General features: G+C 45.2%; 1 protein-coding gene across 6 annotated transcripts; it reads left to right on the forward strand.

Moving 5' to 3' along the window:
• Window positions 1-334: 334 nt before the first annotated feature.
• LOC121443564 (cyclin-dependent kinase 11B) lies at window positions 335-27,062 on the forward strand. Of its 6 annotated transcripts, XM_041645362.1 has the most exons (21): window positions 344-416; window positions 633-777; window positions 977-1,100; window positions 1,173-1,219; window positions 2,367-2,482; window positions 3,859-3,986; window positions 5,043-5,181; window positions 10,180-10,316; window positions 16,606-16,728; window positions 18,068-18,163; window positions 18,245-18,409; window positions 18,804-18,869; window positions 19,404-19,579; window positions 20,226-20,316; window positions 24,649-24,770; window positions 24,992-25,097; window positions 25,315-25,436; window positions 25,520-25,627; window positions 25,710-25,826; window positions 25,998-26,146; window positions 26,373-27,062. In XM_041645362.1, the coding sequence occupies exons 4-21, from the start codon at window positions 1,211-1,213 to the stop codon at window positions 26,653-26,655; spliced, it is 2,253 nt and encodes a 750-aa protein (XP_041501296.1). In that variant the 5' UTR covers window positions 344-416; window positions 633-777; window positions 977-1,100; window positions 1,173-1,210; the 3' UTR covers window positions 26,656-27,062. The 6 variants fall into 6 exon arrangements, with proteins under 6 accessions (XP_041501294.1, XP_041501296.1, XP_041501293.1 ...); XM_041645359.1 differs by lacking the exon at window positions 1,173-1,219; XM_041645361.1 differs by lacking the exon at window positions 1,173-1,219 and having other exon boundaries at window positions 18,248-18,409.
• The last annotated feature ends 172 nt before the right edge of the window (window positions 27,063-27,234 follow it).

Below are 27,234 nucleotides of genomic sequence, written 5' to 3' on the forward strand. Positions count from 1 at the left end.
ATGGTTTGACCCTCTAACGGGATTCCACTTTTAGTGACCTAGCACGGCTTGGCCCAAGCCAAAGGCCTCGTGTAAGTTAACAAACGCCTGGTTGTGGAAGATCATGTAGCCGATGCTACCGAATCCTGCCGGCCGTCGTGGCGGTGAGGGAGGCTTGGCTCTGTTTCTCCGCAGCCACACAGGTAAACAAGGCCAGGGCGGGTCGTCCCGAGTCACACCCTCCACTAGTGACACTCAAGAGAGGTGCCAGAAGCTCGCTGACCCTGAGCTTCTCCGTGTGCGTCACTTCCGACCGCCTCCATGCACGTCATCAGCGGGCGCCCGAGGAGGAAGTGACAACGTTCCTGACGCGCGCCGGGCGCAGTTTCTTCTCAGACTCCGGGATCGGCGGCGACGGCGGCGACGGCGGCGCAGGGGTGAGTGGCGGCGGGAGGTCAGACGTGGGTTGACGGTGCTCCCGAAGAATCAGGCTAGCGACACAGTGCTGCCGCTTTCGGCCTCGCTCCGCGGAGCTACGGGCCGCGGAGGCGGCGGGCCCTGGCCGCCCCGGAGCCAGCCCCCGCCTCATGTTTGCGGGACCGCACCCCGGGGCCAGGGTTTGACGGGCCCCCTTGATCTTACCCGTCACCCAGGCCCCCCGCGTCCTGGAACGTTCTCACACAGCCCTTTGACACCTAAGGCACTGAGATAAGAGCTCTGACCGGGATGGTCTTTCATCCTGGAACGGTACCATTTCGTGGATGGTGATGATTGCGTTTTACGGAAAAGTGAACCGAGGTAAAAACTGAGTTGCCCAAAACCTTAAAGGAATGACAGAAAAAAAAAAAAAAAAGAAGGCAGAATCCTCCTGCCTACCTGGACTTCCGGAACTTATTCTGAAACATTAATGATTAACCCTAAGTGTTCAGAATAGACAGAGCAACAGAGCATAGATTTCTGTGCCCCGAGGTTGCTTGAATTATCTTTCTTTTTGCAGCGTTTTAACTCAAATGGGTGATGAAAAGGACTCTTGGAAAGTGAAAACATTAGATGAAATTCTCCAGGAAAAGAAACGAAGGAAAGAACAAGAGGAGAAAGCAGAGATAAAACGCTTAAAAAATGTAAGCTATGTTTTTTAAGTAAGTGGTTTTCTTAAAGGAGATTTAATTTCTTTGCCCTCATTTTTCCATTAGAACAACGCTTCTTCGGTGAAGTTCTTTTGTACTTCCAAATGTCACAGGTGAGCCCAAAATCTATTCTAAAATTAACAAAAACATTCATATACACAGTTGACACTCAAGCCAGATTGATAACACACTGAAGCTGTATCTAGTTCTTTGGGCTTTTTGTTCTTTTGTTGTCATAATTTTATGTGCATTGGTGTTTTGCCTGCATGTCTATCTGTGTGAAGGTGTCAGGTGCCCTGGAACTGGAGTGACAGACAGGTGGGTGCTGGGAATTGAACCTGTGTCCTCTGGAAGAGCAGCCAGTGCTCTTATTCACTGAGCCATCTCTCCAAACCCCGAAGCTGTATCTAAATGAGGATCTCTCCTTAAAAAATAAAATGTTCTGAACCTAGAATCTTTATTACAAGCAGACTAATTTTTCTCATCTCATAATTAGTATATTCATAACACCATTGCCAAGTATTTTTTAATATAGTGGGATCTTGCCTTGCAAATAAAGTGAATCATTTTGTAGCTTTTGTGGCTGTATGATAACATAGTCAGATATCATAGTATATCATAGTCAGAACTATGATAACGTAGTTTGGGGCGATTGGACATAAGTACTTCTTATGATAAAATTAGAGAGAGATCATTTCGAAATGTATATATGAATCTTGTATGATGTATTTGATGTGTTAAGTCCAACTTAGATCTTAATTTTGGCTTGTAAAAAAAAGTAATATTCTTGGCACAGTCTCATGTCCCTTATCATATATAGTGTTTTTAACTTTCTGTTCTCTGGTTTTGAGTTACAAAAAGAAAATGTGATGTTAATTACATAAAATTTGAACAAAAGTTACCTTGTGTTTTGTAATGTCACCATGCAACGTGTATATTTAAAGTTACTCAGCAAGCTTCAGTTTTAATCCCGACACTCAGGACCTCAGGAGGTCAGTGCTATATTATAGTGAGACCCTGTCTCAAAAAAAAAAAAAAAAAAAAAAAAGATATGTTTAGTAGTAAGGTAACCTCAGTATTTTGAGCATTTTGGAGCTGAGGTAAAAGGTTTCAAGTTCAAAGCCAGCCTGAGACCTTGGTTCAACAAAAAAAAAAAAAAAACAAAGCCAGCCTGAGATACATAACAAGATATTTTTCAAAGGTTAGGAAGGTTATCTATAAGGAAAATGACTTAATGATTCATTTTTCTTTGCTTCTTAGTCTGATGACCGGGATTCCAAAAGGGATTCCCTTGAGGAGGGGGAGCTGAGGGATCACCGAATGGAAATCACTATCAGGAACTCACCGTACAGAAGAGAGGATTCTATGGAAGACAGGTGAGAACATGTAAGGTGTTGTAGTAGGCATGTTTAACCTAACCTGCAGCCCATGGACCACACAGGCCCCAGATTATCCCTGAATACGTCCGTGCAGAACTATAAAATGTAAAAGTAACAGGTTGTTGTGAGATGCCCAGTATGGGTTCTGGGCACTAAACTTGAGTCTTGTTCAAGAACAGCAAATGCTGTTAACCACTGAGCCCCCTAGCCTGCCTGTTTCGGTATCACTTTGGAAAAGTCTGGGGACTGGAGAGACGGCTTAGTGGTTAAGAGCACTTGTTGCTCTTCCAGTGGACCCAGGTTTGGTTCTCAGCACGATATGGTCATGGTGGCTAACAACTATCTGTAAGTCAGGTTTTAAAAGATCTGATGCCCCCTTCTGACTTCCATGGGTACATGTAGTGCACACACATATTTGCAGGAAAACATTCATACTCAAAAATGAGTATAAAAATTTGAATTTTTGTATATTTGGTTTTTGTGTTTACTTGAGACAGGTATCTCTGCGTAGTCTTGGCTGTCCTGGAGCTCACTATATAGATCCTTGAACTCAGAAATCCATCTACCTCTGCCTCTCAAATGCTGGGATTAAAAGGTGTGCACCACTATGCTTGTCTCTGTAAAGTTTGTATTTTAACTTGAAGTTGACCTCACATGTGATGTTGCTTTTGTGTGGCATTATGAACACAAAATGAGCATGTATTCTTCAGTCAATGATTTAGATAATACATTTAAATGTTTATCGTAAGTAATCCAAAAGTGGAATTCAGAGGGGTTAGTATCAAGCCAACATGCATGATCAAAAGTTAAAATAACCTGGCTCTTTTGAGAAGCTCAGAGTGTAAAATTTTCCAGGATCCTGGAGTTACAAAATTAAAGGCACTGTTGGATGAACATTGACTTGGTTATTTGTGGTGGGACTGCAGGACCTCAGCAGTTTTACTGATGTATAAATGAGGATGAACATTGACTTGGTTACGGGTGGTGGGACTGCAGGACCTCAGCAGTTTTACTGATGTATAAATGAGGATGAACATTGACTTGGTTACGGGTGGTGGGATGGCAGGACTTCAGCAGTTTTACTAAAGTATAAATGACTGCATGAATTGCATATAATGTGTGAGTTGACACATTTTTGCTTAGCCATAAAACCATTATACCACAATCAAGAAAAAGCACAAGTGAGCATACACCTCCCTAAAGAGAGGCATCTTTGTTCTGCAGACAACCTCCGGTTCTCATATTTTTCATCTGAATCTTAAAATAGCTTCAGTTTTAGCTTTTCTTAAATGACGGCTGGAGTTGAACGTTATCCTATCAGGAACACTGCTTCTCTGCACTTGCCACCATGGTGTGTCTCTCATCTGTTTCAGAGGAGAGGAAGATGATTCTCTGGCCATTAAACCACCCCAGCAAATGTCTCGGAAAGAAAAAGCCCATCACAGAAAAGACGAGAAGAGAAAAGAGAAGCGTAGACATCGTAGCCATTCAGCCGAGGGAGGTAGGAGTCTGTGCTTTCTTCATGTGGTAGTCACAGCTCCGTTTCCTCTGTCATGTGCATCTTCTTCAGAGTGTGTCTGCAGTGAAGATGAATGGAGTATTAGCCAGAAGTCTAGACTCAATGCTGACTTTTTGGAATAACTCTTTCCTTTTTCTGTTGGTATGTGTATGTTTTACTCTTTCCCCTTTTACTGTTTTTTTTTTTAAAGTCATTTGTCTATTGTATAGAATTGCTCTCATTTAATAAGTACAGAAAGAAAAACACCAAAAAATAATAATAGGTATTGGGGTCAAGTCCAACTAACAGCTTTGACTTGAGAGGACAATACCAAGAGCTTTTGTTTGTTTGGGGGCTGCCTTCCAGCACTCAGGCTTCTTCTCCTTCAGCCTCCTAGATTCCGGGGTTACAGCCATTTCCAAGGGGTTCTCAGCAGTACTATAGAATCTACTAAAAGAAACAGCTTTGCTATGTGTTGTATATGAATAATGATTTTTTTAAGTTACGAAATGTCATGGTAGAACACTAAGAAAGGTGAAAATCAAGGTTGGAGAGAAAGATAGCTCAGTGTTAAGAGCACTTATTTCTCTTGCAGAGGATCTGGATTTGGTTCCCAGTACCCCACTGGGCAGCCTATGACCACCTATAACTCCACTTCCAGGGATGCAATATGCTTGGCCTTCCAAGGACACCTGCATGTTTGTGGTGCACATAAGCTCATGCAAGCACCCATGTATGCCGTATATATGCAGGTCAGAAGAGGACATTGGATCCCTTGGAGCTGAAGTTACAGGTCGTCATGAGCTTCCTGACATGGAATCAATCAGTCATAGGTCCTTGCGAAGAATAGCAGGCATCATCTCTAGTTCCATTCTTTTTTTGTTTTTTGAGACAGAGTTTCTCTGTGTAGCCCTGGCTGTCCTGGAACTCGTTTTTGTAGACTAGGCTGGCCTTGAACTCAGAGATCCGCCTGCCTCTGCCTCCTGAGTGCTGGGATTAAAGGCTGCACCCCTGCCTGGCATAATTGAGCTTCTTTGCATGATGCTCATATCTCATTAGGAAAGCACGCCAGAGTGAAAGAGAAAGAACGAGAGCATGAACGTCGGAAACGCCATCGAGAAGAACAGGATAAAGCTCGCAGGGAATGGGAAAGACAGAAGAGGAGGGAAATGGCAAGAGAACATTCCAGGAGAGAAAGGTGAGGCCTGCTCCTTACGGACCTTTAATACAGTGTCTGTGGTGACTGAGAGACTGGTTTAGTGTGAATAGTTGGGGAAGGATACCGCAAGGGAATGCTGAGGTCTATATTTCTGACTTTTCTCTTTGCTGTGGGTACGGTTCATCATGGCAGGGTGGCGTCTGCAGTCAGGAAACAAAATAATGAATGTTAGTACTCATTTCTTTCTACGTTTTATTCATTCTGGAACCCCAGTCCATTAAATGGTGATACCCACATGAAGATGGATCTTCTCGCCTTGATACAGTCTAGAAACTCCCTTACAGCAGTACTCAGAGATTTTAGACCTTGTCAAGATGACAGTATTAACTGACAAGGTAGGAATTCAGGCATGAGGATGAAGAATTCAGCCAGATGTGAAGTGGTGGAGTTGGAAAGGGAGGACTGTGGGAAACTGGTGTTTCCTAGTACCCCTGACCCTATCACATTGGGGAGTGAGGCAGATTCTGTTTTGTAAGAACATGCAATCAGTTGTGTCTCTGAATTCAAGGACAGCCAGTCTATATAGATCAAGTTCCAGGGCAACACACCTGTCTCAAAAAACAAAAAACAAAAAAAAAAAAAAAAACCAACAAAACAGCAACAACAAAAAAGAACCTGGAGTCTGACACCTTTTCAGTTTCTCTGTTACTGTTCTGGAACTCTGTCTGTAGACCAGGCTGGCCTCGAACTAACAGATCTTCCTGTCTCCGCCTCCTGAATGCTAGAATTAAAAGTGGGAGCCATCACCATCCAGCAGTAGTGGGTTATTTTTAAGCTTTGGTAAAGTTAGGTGGAGACTTGGCATGGTAGTATACACCTTAAATCCAGTACTGCAGAGGCAGGCAGACCTCTTTGAATTTGAGGCCAGCCTGGTCTACATAGCAAATTCTGAGCCAGCCAGGGCTCCGTAGATGCAGCATCCTAGAGGAACTCATGCAAACTCATAATCTGAGTCCTGTCACAGTCAGTGCTTAGGGGGTGTGTCTGTGCATGTTTGTCTTAGTTTCCTCTTCTGTACAATAAAATACTCAGACAAAAGCAACTTTTCTAAGGGAGAAGGGACTTAATTGTTCCACAGTTTCCGGTTACAGTTCATCATTGCAGGGCAGTCAGCTGGAAGCTGAAGCAACTGGACATAGTACTGCATCCACAGCCAAGAGCAGAGGGCGGTGAAGTCATTCCAGCACAGCAGTGCTCAGCTCACTTTCTCCACGTTTTTGTTTTTGGAGACAGGGTTTCCTTGTGTAACAGCCCTAGCTGTCCTGGAACTAGCTCTTGTAGACCAGGCTGGCCTCGAACTCACAGGGATTCACCTGCCCCTGCCTCCCGAGTGCTGGGTTTAAAGGTGTGTGCCACCACCGTCCAGCTACTTACTTCACTCTTAAAGATCGTCTTTTTAAAGCTTTTTCCTTTGTTTGTTGTTTGTTTAATTATGTGTATATGTATGTAGGTATGTTTGTGTATGTGAGCACAGATTCCCTGAGAGATGAGAGGCATCAGATCCTCTACAAGAGCAGCAAGCATTCTTAACCAGTGAGCCATCTCTCTAGCCCTACTTTCTCCACTCTCCCTAGGGAAGGTGTGTCTTCTTACCTCGGCTGGCATAGTCATTATAAATCTGGATGATAGCAATTCACGCCTTTAGTCCCAGCACTCGGGATGTGGAGGGAGGCAGATCTCTACGAATTCTAGGCCAGCCTGGTCTACAGAGCAAGTTCTGTAGGTCATGGCTACGTAGAGAACCCTGTCTTGAGAAACCAAAAAAATTCATTATAATCCTCTAAAGATATAACTACAGCCCACCCTAATCTAGACAATCCTTCACTGAGTCTTTCTCAGAAGATTCTCCACTGTGAAAAGTCAACATTCAAAGCTAACCGTTATGTGGTTTATCATTTGTTCAATAAGCAGGAGCAGCCTAGGGCAGCTAAGGAGATTGTTTAGAGTGGATGCTATGGTTGTCTGCATCACAGTGGAAACAGCCTGGTTCTTCCCAACATAAAGGGACTAAGAAATAAGAAAGGAGCTCCCCAAGGACCTGACAGTCTAGGAACTAGGACACCAGGCTAAGGACATTTTTCCAGCAATTCTCGGTCAGCTTACACCCTGGGAACAGTATCTGTTTAGCTCCATGTATATCCTCTGGAGTAGGGAAGGCTGAGTTCAAGAAAAGTTTGGGAGCTGACCTATTAACAGTAAGGCCTAAAGAGATACTGACTGTCCCAGCAGGTAGCACTAAACACACAGCATAGGTAAGAACAAAAATTGCTGGTTCTCATTGAAGCACTTGGTACGCTCAGCGGTCAGTCTGAGGCCAGTAGTCTGGATATAAACTCACAGCCTATACCCACTGTTCATTTTCTAGAGACTAAAGATGCCTTGTCCAGCGGTGGGGGCTTGGGATAGAAGTAGAGCTTGGTAAATGAAGTTTGAGCATCTGTGTAGTTTTTTGTAAGGTAAAGCAGAAGAAAATAGGAGAAAACGTGGACATATTTCTGGATAAGACTAAGCAAAGTCTACCTGCCTTGTCTCCCAAGCCAGCTTTAATTGAGAAGTTATAATTGAGAAGAGCCACCATAATTGTGCTTTAGAAACCCATTAAGATAATCTGAGAACTGGGGGTGAGAGCAGTAAAAACTGACCTATCGGAGGGTCCTAAGTTCAGAGTTTGAAATCAGTCTGGAATCCATGCTGTTTCTTTCTTTTCTTTTTCCTTTTTTAGATGTATTTATATTATGTATATGAGTATTCTATCTGCATATACAACTTTATATCAGAAGAGGGCATCAGACCCCCACTGTAGATGGTTGTGAGCCACCATGTGGTTGCTGGGAGTTGAACTCAGGACCTCTGGAAGAGCTGCCAGTGTTCTTAACCACTGAACTCTCTCTCTCTCCAGTCTCTGAGACCCTATTTCAAAACATGAAGTGGGTGAGAGGGTTGGACAGATTGTCCAGCAGTTAAGGACCAGGGTTCATTTCCCAGCACACACGGTGGCTCACAGCTGCCTATAACTATAATTCAAAAGGATTTGATACCCTCTCTGATCTCCACAGGCTGCATACACATGCACATGGCACACATACATGTGTATAAAACATTCATGCACATAAAATTCATTTAAAGAAAATCACATGGACTACAGAGGTGAACTTGCCTTGGAGAATTCTGGAACTTTGCTAAAACATGCAGACTGTATTTAATAGAGCAGTAGGAGGGGTTGGCGAGATGGCCCACCAGTTAAGTGCTCTGACTGCTCTTCTAGAGGCCCTGGGTTCAATTCTCAGCACCCAAATGGCAGCTCACAACTGTCTGAGGTAACTCCAGGTCCAGAGGATCTGATGTTAGTGCATATAAAATAAAGTTAAATAAAATTTTTTTAAAAATTAAAAAAACAATAGAGTAGTAAGAGTTAATCTTCTGGGCTGGAGAGATGGCTCAGTGGTTAAGAGCATTGCCTGCTCTTCCAAAGGTCCTGAGTTCAATTCCCGGCAACCACATGGTGGCTCACAACCATCTGTAATGAGGTCTGGTGCCCTCTTCTGGCCTGCAGACGTGCACACAGACAGAATATTGTATATATAATAAATAAATAAATAAATAAATAAATATTTAAAAAAAAAAGAGAGAGTTAATCTTCTTTGAAGAGAGAGGAGTCTCAGTGCCCTGTGTGTGGAACAGCATCTTTGGTACCATCTTTTTGTAACAAGAGTCCGAGGAGGAGGGAAAGGCAGAATGATGGGCTCCTGAATAGTGGTTGAGCACTTCCTCTGTTTGCTCTCAAACCCAGATATCCAGACCCAAATAACTCGGTAAGCCCCGAGCAGGGTGAACACAAGAGTTGCCAAAGAGATCTGCGCTTCCTGTCAGAATGTTAGCCCTACACCATTTAACAAAAATCTCAGCTGGGAAGTCTATGTCTGGCACAACTTTTCTACAAAAGTGAAAGGAAAGGAAAGGGAAAAAGGGAAAGGGAAGACGTTCCATGGTAACTGGGCCTGGTGGACTTCATAGCCAGCAAGAAGTAGTAAGGAAGACCCTCAGAATGAGCTTCAGACTGGAATTGGTGAATGTAAGGTCAACAGCAGAGTTTGTGCATATGTCACTCAGGCTTGTGGATCTTTGTGATTTGAGACCAGCCTGAGCTACATTATGAGGCCCTCTCTCAGCCTCCTACTTTCCCAAGAAATAGCAAGACTAGCCAGGCATTGAAGTGTATCCTTGTAAACACAGCTCTTGGGGTTTAGGCAGAAAAATTGCTGAAAGTTTAAGGCGGGCCAGGAGACTTGGAGAAACCCTAACAGACAGACCATGAGTTTAAATAACATCAAGTGTACCTGTTTAAAATCAAAGAAGAAATTAAAACATAAAACTCCAGAAATGCAGATCCTTTTTTCATAGGAATATGAAAAATGGTGGATTTAGCCACTTGGACGTGTTTCAGTACCTAGTAAGTTTTCTGCTGTCCTGGTGATAGCTGCCTTGTTTTCAAGCAACTAGCTCCTTCGCTGTCTCCATCTTGTTGAAGCCCTCGCTGTCTCAAGCTGGGGCAGGAAGTGGCCCAAGGTTCATCTGCCCAGACTTTAGTGAAGGAATTTGTCAACACTCAGGTCTTTAGGCCATGGCTGCCTTTCCCCCATCCCAGAGGCCTCTCTACCTCTTGTTTGTGTACTCGTGATCTGCAGGATCTAACCAGGGTTCTCTGGGTGCTTTGTTTTCCTAGAGCTGCCAACTGAGGCAATAGGACCGATGTGTTTGGGGTCTGACAGGTGATAGCCTCCTCCTATGCTTTTCTTCTGCTGTGGCTCACCAGGAACTAACTACTTGATGATGTGCACATATGGTTTTGACACCTAAGTAGCCATGTATGGGTTTACAGTGTGCAGATATGCTACATACGTTCAGCAGAAATCAACCTGGCCTAAGAAAGAAATTCCTGTGGGCTAGGAGCATGATGACCTGGTGTGCTTTTTCCAGGGACCGCCTGGAGCAGTTAGAAAGGAAGAGGGAGCGGGAGCGCAAGATGAGGGAGCAACAGAAGGAACAGCGGGAACAGAAGGAGCGGGAACGGAGGGCAGAAGAGCGGCGCAAAGAGAGAGAAGCGCGTAGGGAAGGTAGGTGGGAGGGACTGCCCTCTTTCTCTGTGGGTCCTCTTGGACTACTCTGAGGGGGTTGACTGCTGCCATAGACAGTGCTTGTGATGTGACAGCCTTGACTGGGCCCTGGGAAGGACCCTTGAAGGGAGGCAGAGAAGCAGTTCTTGGCTCCTGTGCTTGCTTTACTAAACCCTTCCTTTTCCCATTTTAAGTTTCATGGCAATATATGTTTATTGTCTATTTTACCCTTTTAAAGAAGGCTTATTTATTTTTATTCTGTGTTTATGAGTGCTTTGCTTGTATGTATGTCAGTGTAACGTGCTTTCCTGGTGTGCTTAGAGACATGAAGAGGGCATCAGATCCCCTGGCCCTGGAGTTAGAGATTGCTGTGAGTCTCTGCGTCGGTGCTAGAACTCAAGTTTGTGTCTTCTGAAAGAGAGCTGGAAGGAGGCTTGCGTTTGTCGTTTGCTGTTTATATTTTTCATATCTGATTACATTTTTACCCTCATTTTTGCTTTATTATCATATTTGTATCATTAATCTATTACTCTCTCTCTTTGTTTTATTTTTATTTTATGTGTATGAGTGTTCTGTCTACATGTCCGTCTGTGCACCACATGTTTGTGTGGTGCCTAAGGAGGTGAGTGAGAGCCTCCATGTGGGTCCTGGGACTTGAACCTGGGTCGTTTGCAAGAATAAGTGCTCTTACCCACTGAGCCAACTCTCCAGTTCCATCTATCTACTTTTAAACCAAATATTTTAGTTCATTTCTCATTTTGTTTTGTATATAGTCTATATCTGGTTTTTATTTGTTAGTTTGTGTGGTTACCATGAGGTCATATACAATATTCTAAAGTTATGACAAATTTGAATTGATACCAGTTTCACTTTACTAACTTGCAAATTCTGTTGCTTTTATCTCTCTGAAACCTTTCCAGTTGTTCCTGTCACAAAAATGCATCTTCGTATGTTTAAACTAGCACCTTTAAAAGTGCATTGCCTAACAAACAGAGCTATAAACAGTGGCTACCTTACTCCAGAAAACAGTTTTATTACACACAGTAAATGCAATGTGGTTCTGAATTCATCCTTCTTGGAGTCTGTGGAGCAGCGTGAATGCTGATGTTCGTGTCTTCTGACAATGTGTGCTTCAGCAGATCCTTCTTAGGTGCCCTCTGTTCCTCTCTAATCCTTACTGGACTCGGTAATCTCAGGGCCTCTCTGGTCTTGGTATTTTCTTTAATGGTTTTCCTTTCCTGTTTCTTAGGTTTCATAGTTTCCGTTGCTATATCTTTCAATTCACTGACTCTGTTTTCTGCCTACCCAGGCTTGCTGTTGGATCCCTATAGTGGGCCAAATATTTTCACTGGGAATCTTTTATTTAGAGGGCCTTTTTTTAAAATCGATTTATCTATTTATTCATTTTGAGCCAGTGTCTCAGGTTAGTCCAGATGGCCTAGCACTCACTGGGTATCCTGTTATGACACTGGACTCTCAACAGTCGTTCTTCACCAGGCTACCATGGGCTAGGGTTATGGGAATCACCTGTAAACCCACCTGGGTTTCCTATTTGTTTGATGGTGTTTTCATGTTCATAGCACCATGTCCTTGGTTTTTGCCACATCTTTAGTTCTTGGAATATCTTTAAAATAGTTGTCTTAAAGTCTTGGTTTTTGTTTGTTTCCATTAAGCCATTTTCATCGTAAACAGTGATGTAAGGAGTCCTATTATACTACTAGTAGAGACGTAGGTCAGTACCCTCAGTCTAGCTTTGTCTTCTTACCTCGATGGTCCAGGAGTCCCCTTTCTTCCTGTGGTCCAGATCATGATAGGTAGGGCAGCACAGCTCCTTCATACTTCTGAGCCATGCCTGGGCAGTCATCTGGCAGCGTGTGCCTTGGACTTCTTATCCCAGGCCGTGCAGTGGGTAAGTTCCTTGCCAGAGAGCTCAAACATATGGGCCACGGTGCCACTATGTGGACACCAGCCACAAAATTTCTTTAAGGTCTGGTGCAGACTGGTGACATCTCTTTCCCATTTTTTTGAGGTCATTCCTATAGGTCATCTTCAGACTTCTCTTTGTTGGCATCTGCCATCTCACTTACGTTGGTGTGGTTAATGTTTTTCCTTTGAGACAAACCTTGCTGTTTCTTTGAATGTCTTGTGGGTGTGGGTTTTTTGTTTTGTTTTGTTTTGTGAGGCAGGGTCTCTTCAAAGCCTTAGTTGTCCCTGAATTCACTACATAGACCAGGCTTGTCGTCTCCAAGTCACAGAGATCCATCTGCCTCTGCCTTTCAAGTGCTAAAAGTTGTTTGCTTTTGTTTGTTTGTTTGTTTGGTTGGTTGGTTGGTGTCTTGGTTAGGGTTAATATTGCTGTGGTGAAACACCATGACCTAAGCAGCTTGTGGAGGAAAGAGTTTATTTGGGTTACACTTCCACATCACAGTTCATCGTCAGAGGAAGTCAGACAGTTACTCAGACAGGCCAGGAACCTGGCTGGGGAGCTGATGCAAACCCCATGGAGGAATGCTGCTTTGTGGCTGACTTTCCATGGCACCCAGGATCACCAGCCCGGAAATGGCACCACCTGTAGTGAACCTTTGTCTGTATTACCAGATCCCAAAAAAGCTTCATGGAGACTTACTTTTAATTATAAAAGCTCAGCTTATAGCTTAGGCTTATCCCACCAGCTCATATAACTTAAATTAACCCATTTCTACTCATCTGTGTGTTACCGCATGACACATGGCTTTTATAGTCTTTCTCCTTCTCTGGCTGTTGAATACTCCACCTTTCTTCTTCCCAGAGCTCTCTCTTCAGAAGTCCCTGCTATACCTCCTGCCTAGCTATTGGCCATTTAGCTTTTTATTAAACCAGTCACAGTGACTTTACACAGTGTAATCCAATATCTTGCAACATTTCCCCCTTTTTGTCTAACTCAAAAAGAAAGGGCTTTTAACTCTTTTTAATGTAATAAAACTATCCAATAAGAACAATTCTCAGGTAAGAAATAAATTTACAGCATACGGTCCATTTGCATTTGGCAAATTCAGAGAAAATACTCCATTATCAGTGCTGTCTTGGTGAGTCTAAAGTTTTGTACCTAATTTACCTTCTATCATAACTAATGAAAACTGTAACTACCTCTCTTCAACTCCATCAAAGACTTGAGAAGGATATGATATTACCAAAGTAAACAGGAAGTGCAGAGGAAGCAACTTCCAAAAAAAAAAAAAAAAATGACAGAGTCATCTAACTGCCTGGACAGTCACCCAAGGTTCTTCTGCAATGCTGGAACATCCGTCTTCAGCCTACAGGCCTAAAATATCTGACAAAGTTTTCTGTGAAGCAGGAATTTTCAAGGACTGTCCTACCTTGTCTTGACAAACTTTGGCAGTCGCCTTCTTTTGTGTCCTATTTGTCCGATTTAGACAGCACACTGTCAGCAGTCAAGGCACGGTCAGTTTCTTGCCTGGTGGCTAGCTTTTTTACAAAGAAAGTAAACTCCATATGGAGGTTCTTCCATGCCCATCATCCTTTTTTGAAGTAAAATGGTGCTGCCAGAAATAGATGTCTCACTGTCTTGCAAAGCCTTATTATTAATATACCACATTCTGTAGATCTGTGAAGTGTTTTAAGACCACCTGTCTATCTAAAATATCTGTTTGACCTTGAAAACTTACTTCACATGACAACAAATTTGATTGTTATAGTGACTGCCAACTTGCATTTCTTTATTATCCTAAATAGTTTGTAATAATCACTTTCAAGAACTTGAAATTTATATTGCATTGTTAAATGAGCTGTATAGGAACAATACCTTAAACAAGATTAAGAAAAATAATTTTAATTTGTATCAATAAAATTCCATAACAATATAAAATATTTGAGACTAGTGGTTGTTCAAAAGTAAATTCAAAAATTTTATTCCATCTGGGGCTGGAGAGATGGCTCAGTGGTTAAGAGCATTGCCTGCTCTTCCAAAGGTCATGAGTTCAATTCCCGGCAACCACGTGGTGGCTCACAACCATCTGTAATGAGGTCTGCTGCCCTCTTCTGGTCTGCAGACATACACACAGACAGAATATGGTATACTGTATACATAATAAATAAATAAATATTAAAAAAAATTTATTCCATCTATACTATATATGCTATATCTTCCTTTTCCTTTCAGAAAGAGTTTCATGAATCTAATCTCCTTTGTTTAGCTTTTCCTCCGATCATGACTAGTTTCAACTTGTGACCAACCCCTCTCCTAAGCTAGGGGCGATGACATCTTTAGGGAACCTTGAGAAAATTAAGATAATGGCCAAGGCCTGAAGAAGCTAGCCTTGTCCAGTTTCGGTGTGATGGGCTAATCCAAGGCTTATCTGAAGTCCTAGCTGGAGTAGTCTGTGAGGCTGGACCATCTATCTCAGCAAGCAGCCTTGAAGCTGTTCTGGGTGCAGAACTCTTAGGAAACTGTGACAGAGGCACCCTGAGGGGCTGGATCACCTGGGTCACCTGTTTTCATTGGTGTCTGGTCCTCTTGCTCTTAAAACACAAACTTTCAAAGGTAACATGCGTATCTGTATTAACACAAGTGTGAACTTTGCGTTGAACACAAGCCAGCCAAAGATGATGTTTTATGCCTGTCTTGTAATTTTTTAAGGTTTATTTTTTTATGTCTGTAGCTAGAATTTTCAGGTGATCTCCCCCATCAAATCTGATCACTATTATCAACCTTGAGTTAATCGAGTCTACAGTCTTGCATTTTCTGTGGAAACAAAAGCATAACCTCTTCTCCAACGCATCATATTTATTGATTTCCATTGTGAAGTTAAAACATTTTTAAAATACATAGGTTGGTTTAATATAACAGTTTCCATAATCCTCTGTGTAACCTTTAGAATCTGTCCTGGAACTAGCTCTGTAGACCAGGCTGGCCTCAAACACACTGAGATCTGCCTGCCTCTGCCTCTCAAGTGCTGGGATTAAAGGTGTGCACCACCACCACCCGGCTGGAATCATGTTCTTTTTTTTTTTTTTAAGATTTTATTTATTTATTATGTATACAACATTCTGCCTCGATATGTGCCCGCACGCCAGAGGAGGGCGCCAGATCTCATTACAGATGGTTGTGAGCCACCATGTGGTTGCTGGGAATTGAACTCAGGACCTTTGGAAGAGCAGACGGTGCTCTTAACCACTGAGCCATCTCTCCAGCCCTGGAATCATGTTCTTAATTGAGATTCTCTCCTTTTGGATGGCTTTAGCTTGTGTCAAGTTGACATAAAACTATCCAGCATTGTGGTTGGTTGTTTTTTTCTTAGACATGTTCTCTTTGTGTAACCCTTGCTGTCCTGGAACTCATTATGTACAACAGGCTTGCTTCCAACTCAGAGATATCTCTGCCTCTGCCTCAGCCGCCACTGCCTCTGCCTCCTTGTGCTGGGATTAAAGGCGTTTGCCACCCTGTTAGGTCTTGTTTATTTTTTAGCTTGAATGTTTGTCATGATTCTGAGATCAGACCCTTCCTCAGAGCGTGCTGTGACTCTGTGAGTGTTGGGGCTGTGTTGGCCTGGCACATCCTCCTGTGCCAAATCTAAGTCTACCTGTCTAGGAATGTGTAATTACTTTCTATCTTCCCCTGTGTATAATTGCTTTAATGTCCGCATCCTTAATTATCTAGCTTCTGAGAGGAAAAGAAGAAACGGAAGTGGGTATAGGTGCTCTAGCCCTTATATTCTCTAAAAGACACCCTAACTAGAGTGAGGTGCAGTCTCGATAAGCTTGGCTACTTTATCCCTCTGGGGTTGCAAGCAGCAGCGATAGCACAGGTCTCTGATGGTTGGGGATAAGCCCTTCTCACCTGCAAACTCCTCTGGAACTCAGAATAACTGATTGCCCTTAATACGAGGGTGGGCAGCTTCTGGTGTGCTAACAGCTAAATTGACCAGAATTAACCAGTTTGTTATCCAACCCTCCCCTGGAACTTGAAGACCCTCAGCTGATTCCAGAGTTCCACACTAATTGTGTAACCCAGGCCAAGTTGATGCTGAGTGACGCCTGGCATTTCAGTCCCAGACTTATTTCTAGACTTATTTCCCACCTTGGCCTCAGTGATTAGTGAAGATCATTCTAGAAAGTCCTCTGGTAAGCCAGTAACCTCCAGCTTGGAGCTTTTTCCAAATGAGTTTTTAGCCTGTGATGTTGAAGCTTTTAATGCTATGTGGGTTTGTAACACCCCGGCAGTTGTGCACAGGGTAGAACCATGTTGGGAAGGCAGCTCCCAGCAACCTCTCTGTTCTGTTTGTGCGTACAGTCTCTGCACACCACCGCACCATGAGGGAGGACTACAGTGATAAGGGAAAGGTTGGCCACTGGAGCCGCAGCCCTCTGCGGCCACCGCGGGAGCGCTTTGAGATGGGAGACAACCGTAAGCCAGGTGAGGCCAGGCAAGCATGAACATTTTCCTGGGACATACTTGAACATGCGACTCTGCCTTTTTAGTAATTATGATATATATGAAAATGCTGTAATGTAACCTATTATTTTGTATTCTATGCTAACCCTTAAAAGTTTATTTTAAAAATGGAAGGGGCAATAGTTTATGAAATTAAGGAAAACCTTGCCAAGTGATTTCTTTTGCACAATAAAATCTTGTATCGGGGAGCCAGCAAGATGGCTCAGCAAGTAAAAGTTCTTACCAAATGCGCTGACCTAATTGTAATGCCTGAAGGAAAAACTCGCTTGCACAAGGTGTCCTCTGACCTCCAGACACTCTCCCAAGAAGGCATGTGTTTCTTTCTTTTTTAAATGTTCAGTGGTATTTTGACTGCACACCCTGCGTGAGGGTGTCAGATCTTGGAGTTACAGATAGTTGTGAGCTGCCATGTGGGTGCTGGGAATTGAACTCTAGTCCTCTGGGAGAACAGCCAGTGCTCTTAACCACTGAGCCATCTCTCCAGCCCCGGGCTTGTGATTCTTAACTGAGATGCATGTTTGTAATCTTTTTGGAAGTTGTTCATCCAGTTAAAATATGTGTGGATGGGGAGCTGGAGAGATGGCTCAGTGGTTTAGAGCACCGTCTGCTCTTCCAGAGGTCATGAGTTCAATTCCCAGCAACCACATGGTGGCTCACAACCATCTGTAATGAGATCTGGCGCCCTCCTCTGGCGTGTGGGCATACATGGAGGCAGAATGTTGTATACATAATAAATAAATAAATCTTTAAAAAAAAATATATGTGTGGATGAACTCTCTGCCATACACAGTGAAGCTGATCATTGCATAAGCCGCGTGTTAACTTTTGGGTGGTGCTGTCTTGTTTATTTAAGGACATTTTCCCATGGCTGGATACATAGTTTGTAGATTGCCTGCCCAGTGTTTGATTCCCAGCACCACATAAGAAAGAGTATGGTAGGTCTATATTCCCAGTCTTCATGAGATGGAAACAGGAGGATCTGAAGTTAATATCATCTCTGCTACGTAGTAAGCTATAGACCGCAGGGTTACATGAGACACTGTCTCAAAAAAGAAAAAATTAGGACTGGAGAGCTAAATTGGCAGCGACAAACACTTGCTGCTCTTTTAAGGACCTGAATTCTGTCCCAGAACTCACATGGCAGCTCATAACTATTTGTAATTCCAGTTCCAGTGACTCCAGTAGCACACATACGATGTACATACATGCAGCAAATACTCACAAGATAATAATCAGTGAAGTAATTTTAGAAAGAAACAATCATCTCTCCAAAATCACCTGTATGTGATTTATTTCAAAGTAAAAGAAGAGAAGATGGAAGAACGAGATCTTCTGTCAGACCTGCAGGACATCAGCGACAGCGAAAGGAAAACCAGCTCAGCCGAATCGTCATCAGGTACCTGGGGCTGCCTGGCTAAGGCTCTGATGCTGCTGCAGGGGAAACCAAGATTCACCGAGTGACTGTTTCATTCTGTAGCAGAATCAGGCTCAGGTTCTGAGGAAGGGGAGGAGGAAGAGGAGGAGGAAGAAGAGGAAGAAGGGAGCACCAGTGAAGAATCAGAGGAAGAAGAGGAGGAAGATGAGGAGGAGGAGGAAGAGGAGACTGGGAGCAACTCTGAGGAAGCCTCAGAGCAGTCTGCAGGTGAGTACCTGGCAAGTCATATGGGTTGCATTGATGTAAAAGTAATTTATGCTCACTGTACAGTTTATGTACTGCAGAAAAATAATTTAAAGTCTAATTAATGTAAGCATGTGTGCAAATAAAGTTGCCTTTCTTTGTGAGATTCACATTGACTCCAGAATTGGGGCTGGAAATGTGGCTCAATAGTAAAGTGCTTGCCTAGTGTGTGTGAGGCCCTGGGTTCAATCCCCAATACCACCAGAAAAATAACCCCCCAGATTGGTAGGTAAGACCACTTGCTGTTTTCCAGACCTCTTGCTGACAATCAGGTCGGCCTGAGACAGGGCAAGCTTGCGGTTCCCAGTCCTGCTCTCAGCTCCGTGCTGACTGAGTACACGCCTGTTCTCCTTTGCAGAAGAAGTGAGTGAGGAGGAAATGAGTGAGGACGAAGACAGAGAAAATGAGAACCACATCTTGGTTGGTAAGGAGCTCCTTATGGTAGTACCTGGCCCTGTTAATACAAACCATCCACAGCCCATAATACCCCATGAACTCAGCATTGTCCCTGGAAACTGGAGTGCCATCTGAGAGATGATGTGACTCCCAGGGACACATCTTCGGTCATTTTGCAGCCTGTGCTCATCATGGCTGGCATTACTTGACAGGAAACATCTTTATATGTATGCCATCCTTCTCTGTGCCCACTGTGGATTAGATGCCGAGGGAGCCCAGGATTTTGTGCTCAGAGGGAATGAGGTTGTGTTGGGGAGCAGTTTCTGGGTCTGGTGGCTTGGGGGACATGAGTCCTGGGTCTACCCACTTCGTGTGGCATCTGCCCTCATCCCATATGAGCCCAGTATCTGGTCCTGGCTCAGATTCCAACTTTACCTGTATCACGAGGGCTACAGGCCTCGAACACAGGGCATGCCACTCCTATAACACTTAGCCCCAGAGCAGGAGGAGGGATGGCTGCACTTATTTTCTCTTGGTCTGTAATTAGATTTAAATCTTAAAGTTCCAGAGTCACGATTTGACAGAGATTCTGGGGACAGTGAAGAAGGGGAAGAAGAAGTGGGCGAGGGGACCCCACAGAGCAGCGCCCCAACGGAAGGAGACTACGTGCCTGACTCCCCAGCCTTGTCGCCCATTGAACTAAAACAAGAGCTGCCCAAGTACCTGCCGGCCTTGCAGGTCAGACCCCGCCCCACCTCTCCCATCTACAGATGCAGTAGGTGCTACAGAAGGGAAAGATGCTTTTGGTGCTGATGTGGCTCCTGAGATGCTGACATTCTCCATACAGTCTGGCTAGTCGTGATTCCAGACGTGGTCCTTCCTTATGCCTGGCTTGATCCCTAGATAGGGCAGGGGATTTAGCCTGAGTACATAGGTCTGAAAATTTTTGTTTAGGAAAAAAACTAGTGAGTATTTGACACTGCCTGGAAAATTTAGAGGGTGTGGTCATCCTGAGTGCCTGACCACTGCCGTGAGCCCTGTCACCTGCCCTCCAGTGAGTTAGCATTTCCAAAAAGTTGAGTCTAGCTACAGACCACACAGAGTGGTGGTATTCCAGTCCATGGCATGCATGGAAGGTTGGCACAAGCGGACCATGCCCTCTGTAGAGTGGCATAGTTCACCAGGAAGAGGATGCTTCTGTTCATGCCAGTTCAATTAATAGAAAAGTGGTGGGTGGGTGGTCTCGGAAGAAACAGAGAAAAGAACAAGTTGTTTCTATTCACACCAGCAATGCATACTTGGTTCTTCTGAAGTTACGTAGGCTAGTTTTCCAGGACACCTGTCATGTACAGAGTGCTGTCAAATATGCCTACCTCCTCCACAGGGGTGCCGGAGTGTAGAGGAGTTCCAGTGCCTAAACAGGATTGAAGAAGGCACCTATGGAGTAGTCTACAGAGCAAAGGACAAGAAAACAGGTAGGTTATCTATTAAGGGACAGGGACTAGTCAGCAGAAAGCTCTGGCCTACCCTGAGGCAAGGAGTCAATCTTGAGTTGGTTGTCTCTGTGTTGGTACAAGGTCAGTCTTGGGAGTTCTAGCAGGCAGTGGTTCCCCTGGAGAGCCTTCCTTGGTCTTCGTGCAGACTCAGGAAGGCAGGCTGAGTGCCTTGCCTGGTCCTGCAGCTGGCCTGCAGTGTGCTGTGACACGTGCCAGCCCATGGTTGTTAGACGTGGACTCACATCCGCATGCTCCGTTGGACCCTTAGAAGCCGCCCACTCTGGCTGGAGCCAGTTCTCGGGCCTCTCTACACTTCCATACCTGACACCAAGCCCATCTCCGGCTGGAGCCAGTTCTCGGGCCTCTCTACACTGCCATACCTGACACCAGGCCCATCTCCGGCTGGAGCCAGTTCTCGGGCCTCTTTGCACTTCCATACCTGACACCAGGCCCATCTCTGGCTGGCCTGGGACTCCCTGTGTAGACCAGAATGGCCTTCATCTGCCTGCCTCCCAAGTGGTGGGATTAGAGATAATGTACCACCATGTCTGGCTTGTCTTATTATTTTTGAGACAGGGTCTCCGTGAATACTCATGGTTGGCCTGGGACTTTCTACCTTGACCAAGCTGGCTTTAAACTTCCAGGGTCTTCCTGAGTGCTGGGATTAAGGGTGTACGCCAACATACCTAGAGCTGTTTTCTCAGCTGCTTGGGGTTTTGTTTGTTTGGTTGGTTTTGTTGTTGTTGTTGTTGTTTAAGATTTATTTATTTATTATGTATACAGTGTTCTGCCTGCCTGTACACCTGTACACCAGATATGGGCACCATATCTGATAAATGGCTGTGAGCTACCATGTGGTTCTGGTAATTGAACTCAGGACTTCTAGAAGAGCAACCAGTGCTCTTAACCTCTGAGCCATCTCTCCAGCCCCTTACATGATTTATTACATTTATGTGTATACATGGGGAGGAGGGATTTCATGTGCTCATTAGTACAGATGCCCACAGAGGCCACAAACGGTTATTGGGGTCCTTAGAAGTGCAGTTACAGGAAACTGTGAGCCACTCAGCACAGGTGCTAAGACACAAGACTCGGAACTTGTGGTGGTTTTGGTTTTTCAAGACAGAGTTTCTCTTAACTTTGGAGTCTGTCCTGGAACTAGGTCTCTGTAGACAAGGCTGGCCTTGAACTTACAGAGATCCACGGGCCTCTGCCTCCTAAGTGCTGGGATTAAAGGCCTACGCCACCACTGCTGGAAGAACAGCAGCGAGTGCTGGGATTAAAGGCCTACGCCACCACTGCCGGAAGAACAGCAGCTAAACTCTCTTTACTGCTGCACCATTGCTCCAGCTCCTTTATATAATGTTTTTTCTTTTTGTTTTGTTTGTTTGTTTGTTTGTTTTTTTGTTTCTTCGAGACAGGGTTTCTCTGTGTGACAGCCCTTGCTGTCTTGGAGCGAACTGTTCTAGATCAGGCTGGCCTTGAACTCACAGAGATCCTCATGCCTCTGTCTCCAGAGTGCTGGGATTAAGGCATGCACCACCACCACCACCCGGGTACATGATTTTTTAAAATTTATCCTCTGACAGTTTTGCAATTGTATGTAAAATATCTTGATTATGTCTGCCCCCAGCGTATTCTCTGTTCACACACAACCCCCATTTTCCTAACTAAATCTGTTTAGTTAGTGCTACCAGCGTGTTCCTGGGTGGGGTCCATCCACTGGAGCACAAGCTGCCAACCATAGACCACACCTAGGAAGAAACTCCCTACCCAGGTGCTATCAACTGGCAGTAATAGCTCTTCCACTCGGGAGGGGTCTCATGAGCCCTCCCAAATGTTGAAATGGTGACTAGCTTGATCTTGTATGGGTAACCAGCTGCTGTGAGCTCATGAACACAGAGCCTTGTGTCTAAAGATGGCATTTTACAGCACTCTCCCTCCTTCAGCTCTTCCGTTCTTTCTTCCTCCTCTTCATGATGTTTCTGGAACCCAGGACTGAGGATGGTCTAAGTGTCCCATTTAGGCCTGAGCAGTTATGGGTCTCTGCATCAACCACTGCCAGAAGAAACTTCTCTGACCAAGGTTAAAAGCAGCACTAACTCATGAGTATAAAAATAAATATTTGGAAGACAACCGGTTTGACAATGAGAACATTTAGCAAAACAACAATAATAATTTCCCTTCTTGGGCTTATGCCTTTCCTAGTCATGAGCAGATTTACTGCATCGGGTATAAATTCTCTTCTGTGGAGAAATCTATGCTGAAATCCATTGGATATCCCTAACAGTTATGTTTCTATTTGCTCCAGTGGGCACATTTCGTCTGCAAGTTGGTGTTATGGCATGCAGGGTTCAGCACTGTGACGGGTGAAGCCAGTGAGTGCTGTGTCTTCTCCAGCAGCCTGCATAGCGTCTCCCAACACTGAAAGTTTCCTCCCTGGTCAGTTCCAGCCTGGTGTCTTGATGTCCTGCACTCAGAGTGTATGCTGTATTCAGCAGTAAGGTCTCACCATCTTTTTATGGTGGGAAACTAAGAGAATTAGCAATAGTCTGTCTTGTGTTTGGGGACTCCTAAGGCCTACATGACCACTAACTTGTAGGGAGATGCCTGTGCCCAGCGCTTGATTTTCATTTCGTAACCCATGTTTTCTCTGAGCAGCACTGTCCACCTTCGTAGGGCCCATTGGTAGATGTAACAGTCGGGTCACGTCCAGGCCATGCCAGGGAGACTCCCTTGGTTGGTTGTCTGATAAGGGGTCTGGAGATGGTTCCGTGGTTAAGATTGGTTTGATTCCCAGCACTCACGTGGTGGCTCTCAGCTGTCCAACTCCAGTGCCAAGGGATTCAGTCCTCTCTGGCCTCTGTGGGACCTAGACCTCACTATGTGGTCCAGCTTGTCTCCAGTTCCTAGAGAGCCACCTGCCTCTGCCTCCAGAAGCACTGGGGTCAAAGGTGTTGTGAATGGAATTGTTTTTCTGGTATCTTTAGCTGGGAGCTAAAGATAACAGTCTAGGGAGGGAGGGTCTGGGGTAAACATTCTGGGAAGTTGGGTGAGGTCTGCCTCTAGAGCTGGCGGAGGTCACCAAGGCTATTGGCAAAATCTGCTCTCTGCCTTCTGGATGGAATGTGGGTATCTTACCTCCTTCACTGAGAAGGCACCGCTGTGTGTTTGTTCCTGGTTTCCCTGGCAATACATGGCTGCAGGGCCCTTGTGTCCCCAACAGTCACCCATCACTATTGGAAGTCGGGACAGGAACTGTTGGAGAGACTTTGGAGGAGTGCTGCGTACTAGTTTGCTCAGCCTGCTTTCTTATAGAACCCAGGGATGGCACTACCCACAATGGGCTTGGGTGCCCTACAGCTGGTGGTGGTACATATGGTTGTATCACTAACTGAGAAAATGCTGATTTATAATCATAACATCTGTAAATTTATAGTCTCTTTTTTTTAGAGGCTTCTGATACTATATGGAATAAGAGTGGTGGGCTCCCTGTATTGTTCCTCATATCAGTGGAAATGTTTGTTTGTTTGTTTGTTTGTTTTTTGATGTGTATAAGTGTTTTACTTGCATGACTATCTATATACCATGTGTATGCCTGGTGCCTCAGGCCTGAAGAGGACATCAGGTCCTCTGGAAATACAGTTAAGATGGCTGTAATTGACCATGTTGGCACTGGGATCAAACCTGGGTTTCGGCAAGGGTGGTAAGTACTCTTAACTGCTGAGCCATCTCCAACCAAGCCCTGGAAATGCTTTTGAGTTTCTCCCATTTAATATAATGTTAATTGTAAACGTAGCACATTTATCCTTTACCACATTGAGATTTGTTCCTTCAGGAATTTTAACATGAAAGATGTTGGATTTTGTCAAAAAGCCTTTCTTGGCATCTATAAGATAACCATGTAATTTATCACATTTATTGATTTTATATCAAACCATCCCTGCGTATTTGGATAAAAAGCCAGTTTGATCATGGTGGATTATCTTTTTGATGTGTTCCTGAATTCATTTTGCATTTACGTGGTTGGTTGGTTGGTTTGAGGCAGCCCTTTCTATGTAACCCTGGAACTCACCATGTAGATCAGATTGACCTTGGAATCACTGAGATCTATCTCTACTCTCAAATGTTGAGATTGAAGGCATATGTCACTACATCTAACTATGTTGGTGTTTTGGTTTGGTTTTGGTTTTTGGGACATTGTTCCGCTCTCTGGCCTCAGATGTGTGGCATTCCTCCTACCTCAGCTTCTCCAGTGTTGGGATTACAAGCATGAGCCACCATACCCAGGTTATACAATTTTCTTTACAGATGAAATCGTGGCTCTGAAGCGGCTAAAGATGGAGAAGGAGAAGGAAGGCTTCCCAATCACATCGCTGAGGGAGATCAACACCATCCTCAAGGCCCAGCACCCCAATATCGTCACTGTCAGAGTGAGGCTCAGTCTCCACATTTGGCATACCCTGCCTGTGTGGGAGGTTTATCCCTTGAAGGGACAAGGGAGAAGGTTCCGGCATTGTAGGATCAGGTGTTAGCAGCTCCAGTGATACCCGCTTCCCAAGAAGTCTTAGTAGGTCCAGAATCAGTGTTTGCCAGGGTGGGGGTGGAGGTAGAAACCACACCCAGAACCCATAGATCAACTGTTAATTCCTAGGAAATCGTTGTGGGAAGCAATATGGACAAGATCTACATCGTGATGAACTATGTTGAACATGACCTCAAGAGCCTAATGGAAACTATGAAGCAGCCCTTCCTGCCAGGTATGGCTGCACACCCCCCGGACAGAGCACATGTGATCCTGTCTGTATGAGCTCAGAGTCTCCCTGGGCTGGGAGTGTTCCTGGGATGAACCTGTCCCCCCAGAAGTCTAGTTGCTGCTGGGCTACACAGATAACCCTGAGACCTGGGCCCTTTTGCAGGGGTGTTGGGAGCTCATGGGGCAAAGGAAGAATGTGTGTGACCTCATTACTCCCACAGGGGAGGTGAAGACCCTGATGATCCAACTGTTGAGTGGGGTGAAACACCTCCACGACAACTGGATCCTGCACCGTGACCTTAAGACCTCCAACCTTCTGCTGAGCCATGCTGGCATTCTCAAGGTGAGCCCCGTACTTCCCCCACCCCACCCCACCCCTGGAGTCCTGTCCTACAAGGCTTACAGGCCGCCCTGTCTCTGTTACAGGTGGGTGACTTTGGGCTTGCTCGGGAGTATGGCTCACCCCTGAAGGCCTACACTCCAGTGGTCGTCACCCTGTGGTATCGCGCCCCAGAACTGCTGCTCGGTGCTAAGGTAGGTTTAAAAAGGGGTCTGAGAGCAAGCCTGTGGCTGACCCTGAGCCTCAGGCGTCTGAACCCTGTGCTCTGGGCTTTAGGAGTACTCTACTGCTGTGGACATGTGGTCAGTGGGCTGCATCTTTGGAGAGCTGCTGACACAGAAGCCTCTGTTTCCTGGGAAGTCAGACATCGACCAGATCAACAAGGTTTTCAAGGTGAGTGTTAGGGATGGCCTGTCTTTCTAGAGAACGACTTGCAGTGTGTATGCAGAACTGGGATCAGGATTGGTACCCCGGCCACGCTGGTCTTTTGGTGGCCTCTCTGATAAGAAGTGACATGTGGGCACCATGAAGGGCATGTCTAATTCAGACATCCCTGTTTTTCAGGACCTGGGAACTCCCAGCGAGAAAATCTGGCCAGGCTATAATGACCTCCCAGCAGTCAAGAAGATGACCTTCAGCGAGTATCCCTATAACAACCTCCGCAAGCGATTTGGAGCTTTGTTATCAGATCAGGGCTTTGATCTCATGAACAAGTAAGTCTGAGGGTGGCATAGTTGGCAGCCACTGGGCTCCAGGCTGATTTCTCTTGCAGAACTGCCATGGGGCCTGGAAGCCCCCAGAATACCAGGTTGTAGGAGACGCTGAGGCCCAGTGGGTCTCATCTTCCTTCTCAACCTAGCCCCACAAGTTTCCACCAAGAGGCTTGGCTCTGTCTGTGATGGCCGTGTGTGCCCTGACCTCCTGTGTCGTTCTCTTCAGGTTCCTGACCTACTACCCTGGGAGGAGGATCAGTGCAGAAGACGGCCTGAAACACGAGTATTTCCGCGAGACCCCCCTCCCCATTGACCCGTCCATGTTCCCCACATGGCCCGCCAAGAGTGAGCAGCAGAGGGTGAAGAGAGGCACCAGTCCACGGCCCCCTGAGGGCGGCCTGGGCTACAGCCAGCTGGGTGATGACGACCTGAAGGAGACGGGCTTCCACCTCACCACCACCAACCAGGGAGCTTCAGCTGCTGGCCCTGGCTTCAGTCTCAAGTTCTGAGGTCAGATTGACTGACCTTGGCCAGCTAGATTGGTGACAGGCAGACCTGAATCAGGGCAACTTTTTTTTTTTTTTTTTTATGTTGTTTTGGGGTGGGTTGAAAATTTGTAGAATTAAATCACATTTTTCCTTCTGGAAAGGAGTTTTCAGAGTTGTCTAACTTGCCTCGTGAAAAAGGGTGAGCATCTGGAGGTGCCAGAGTAGATGGCCCACCCCTCCACGTAGTGAGGCCCGTTCTGGAGCGAGCTGGAGTTGTCTGCTTGTCAGTCTGGGAGGCTGGTGGCTTGCGTGTGATGCGTGAGGCAGCCTGCATCTCGCTGGAGTAACTCAGCCTTTGGCTCTCAGAGCCAGGTGTGGGGCAACTTTAGCCACAGTTGTTAGATGTTTTAAGTAGTAAACTATTCTTGGAGGAAGCTTTTGTATGTCTTCTTTTCCCCCATCATGCTGGCTCCCAGTTGGGCCCTAAGTGCTTGTGACTGTTTGGGGCCCCTACCTCTGTCCACGCTGATCCTTAGCCTCTCCACAATGAAGCCTCACCTAGGGCCCACATCCCTCTCACACACCCTAGGGGATGCTGCT

This window comes from Microtus oregoni, unplaced genomic scaffold (assembly GCF_018167655.1).
Source record: "Microtus oregoni isolate MIOR12 unplaced genomic scaffold, Mior012 000109F_ref0000275, whole genome shotgun sequence".
Lineage (NCBI taxonomy): Eukaryota > Metazoa > Chordata > Mammalia > Rodentia > Cricetidae > Microtus > Microtus oregoni.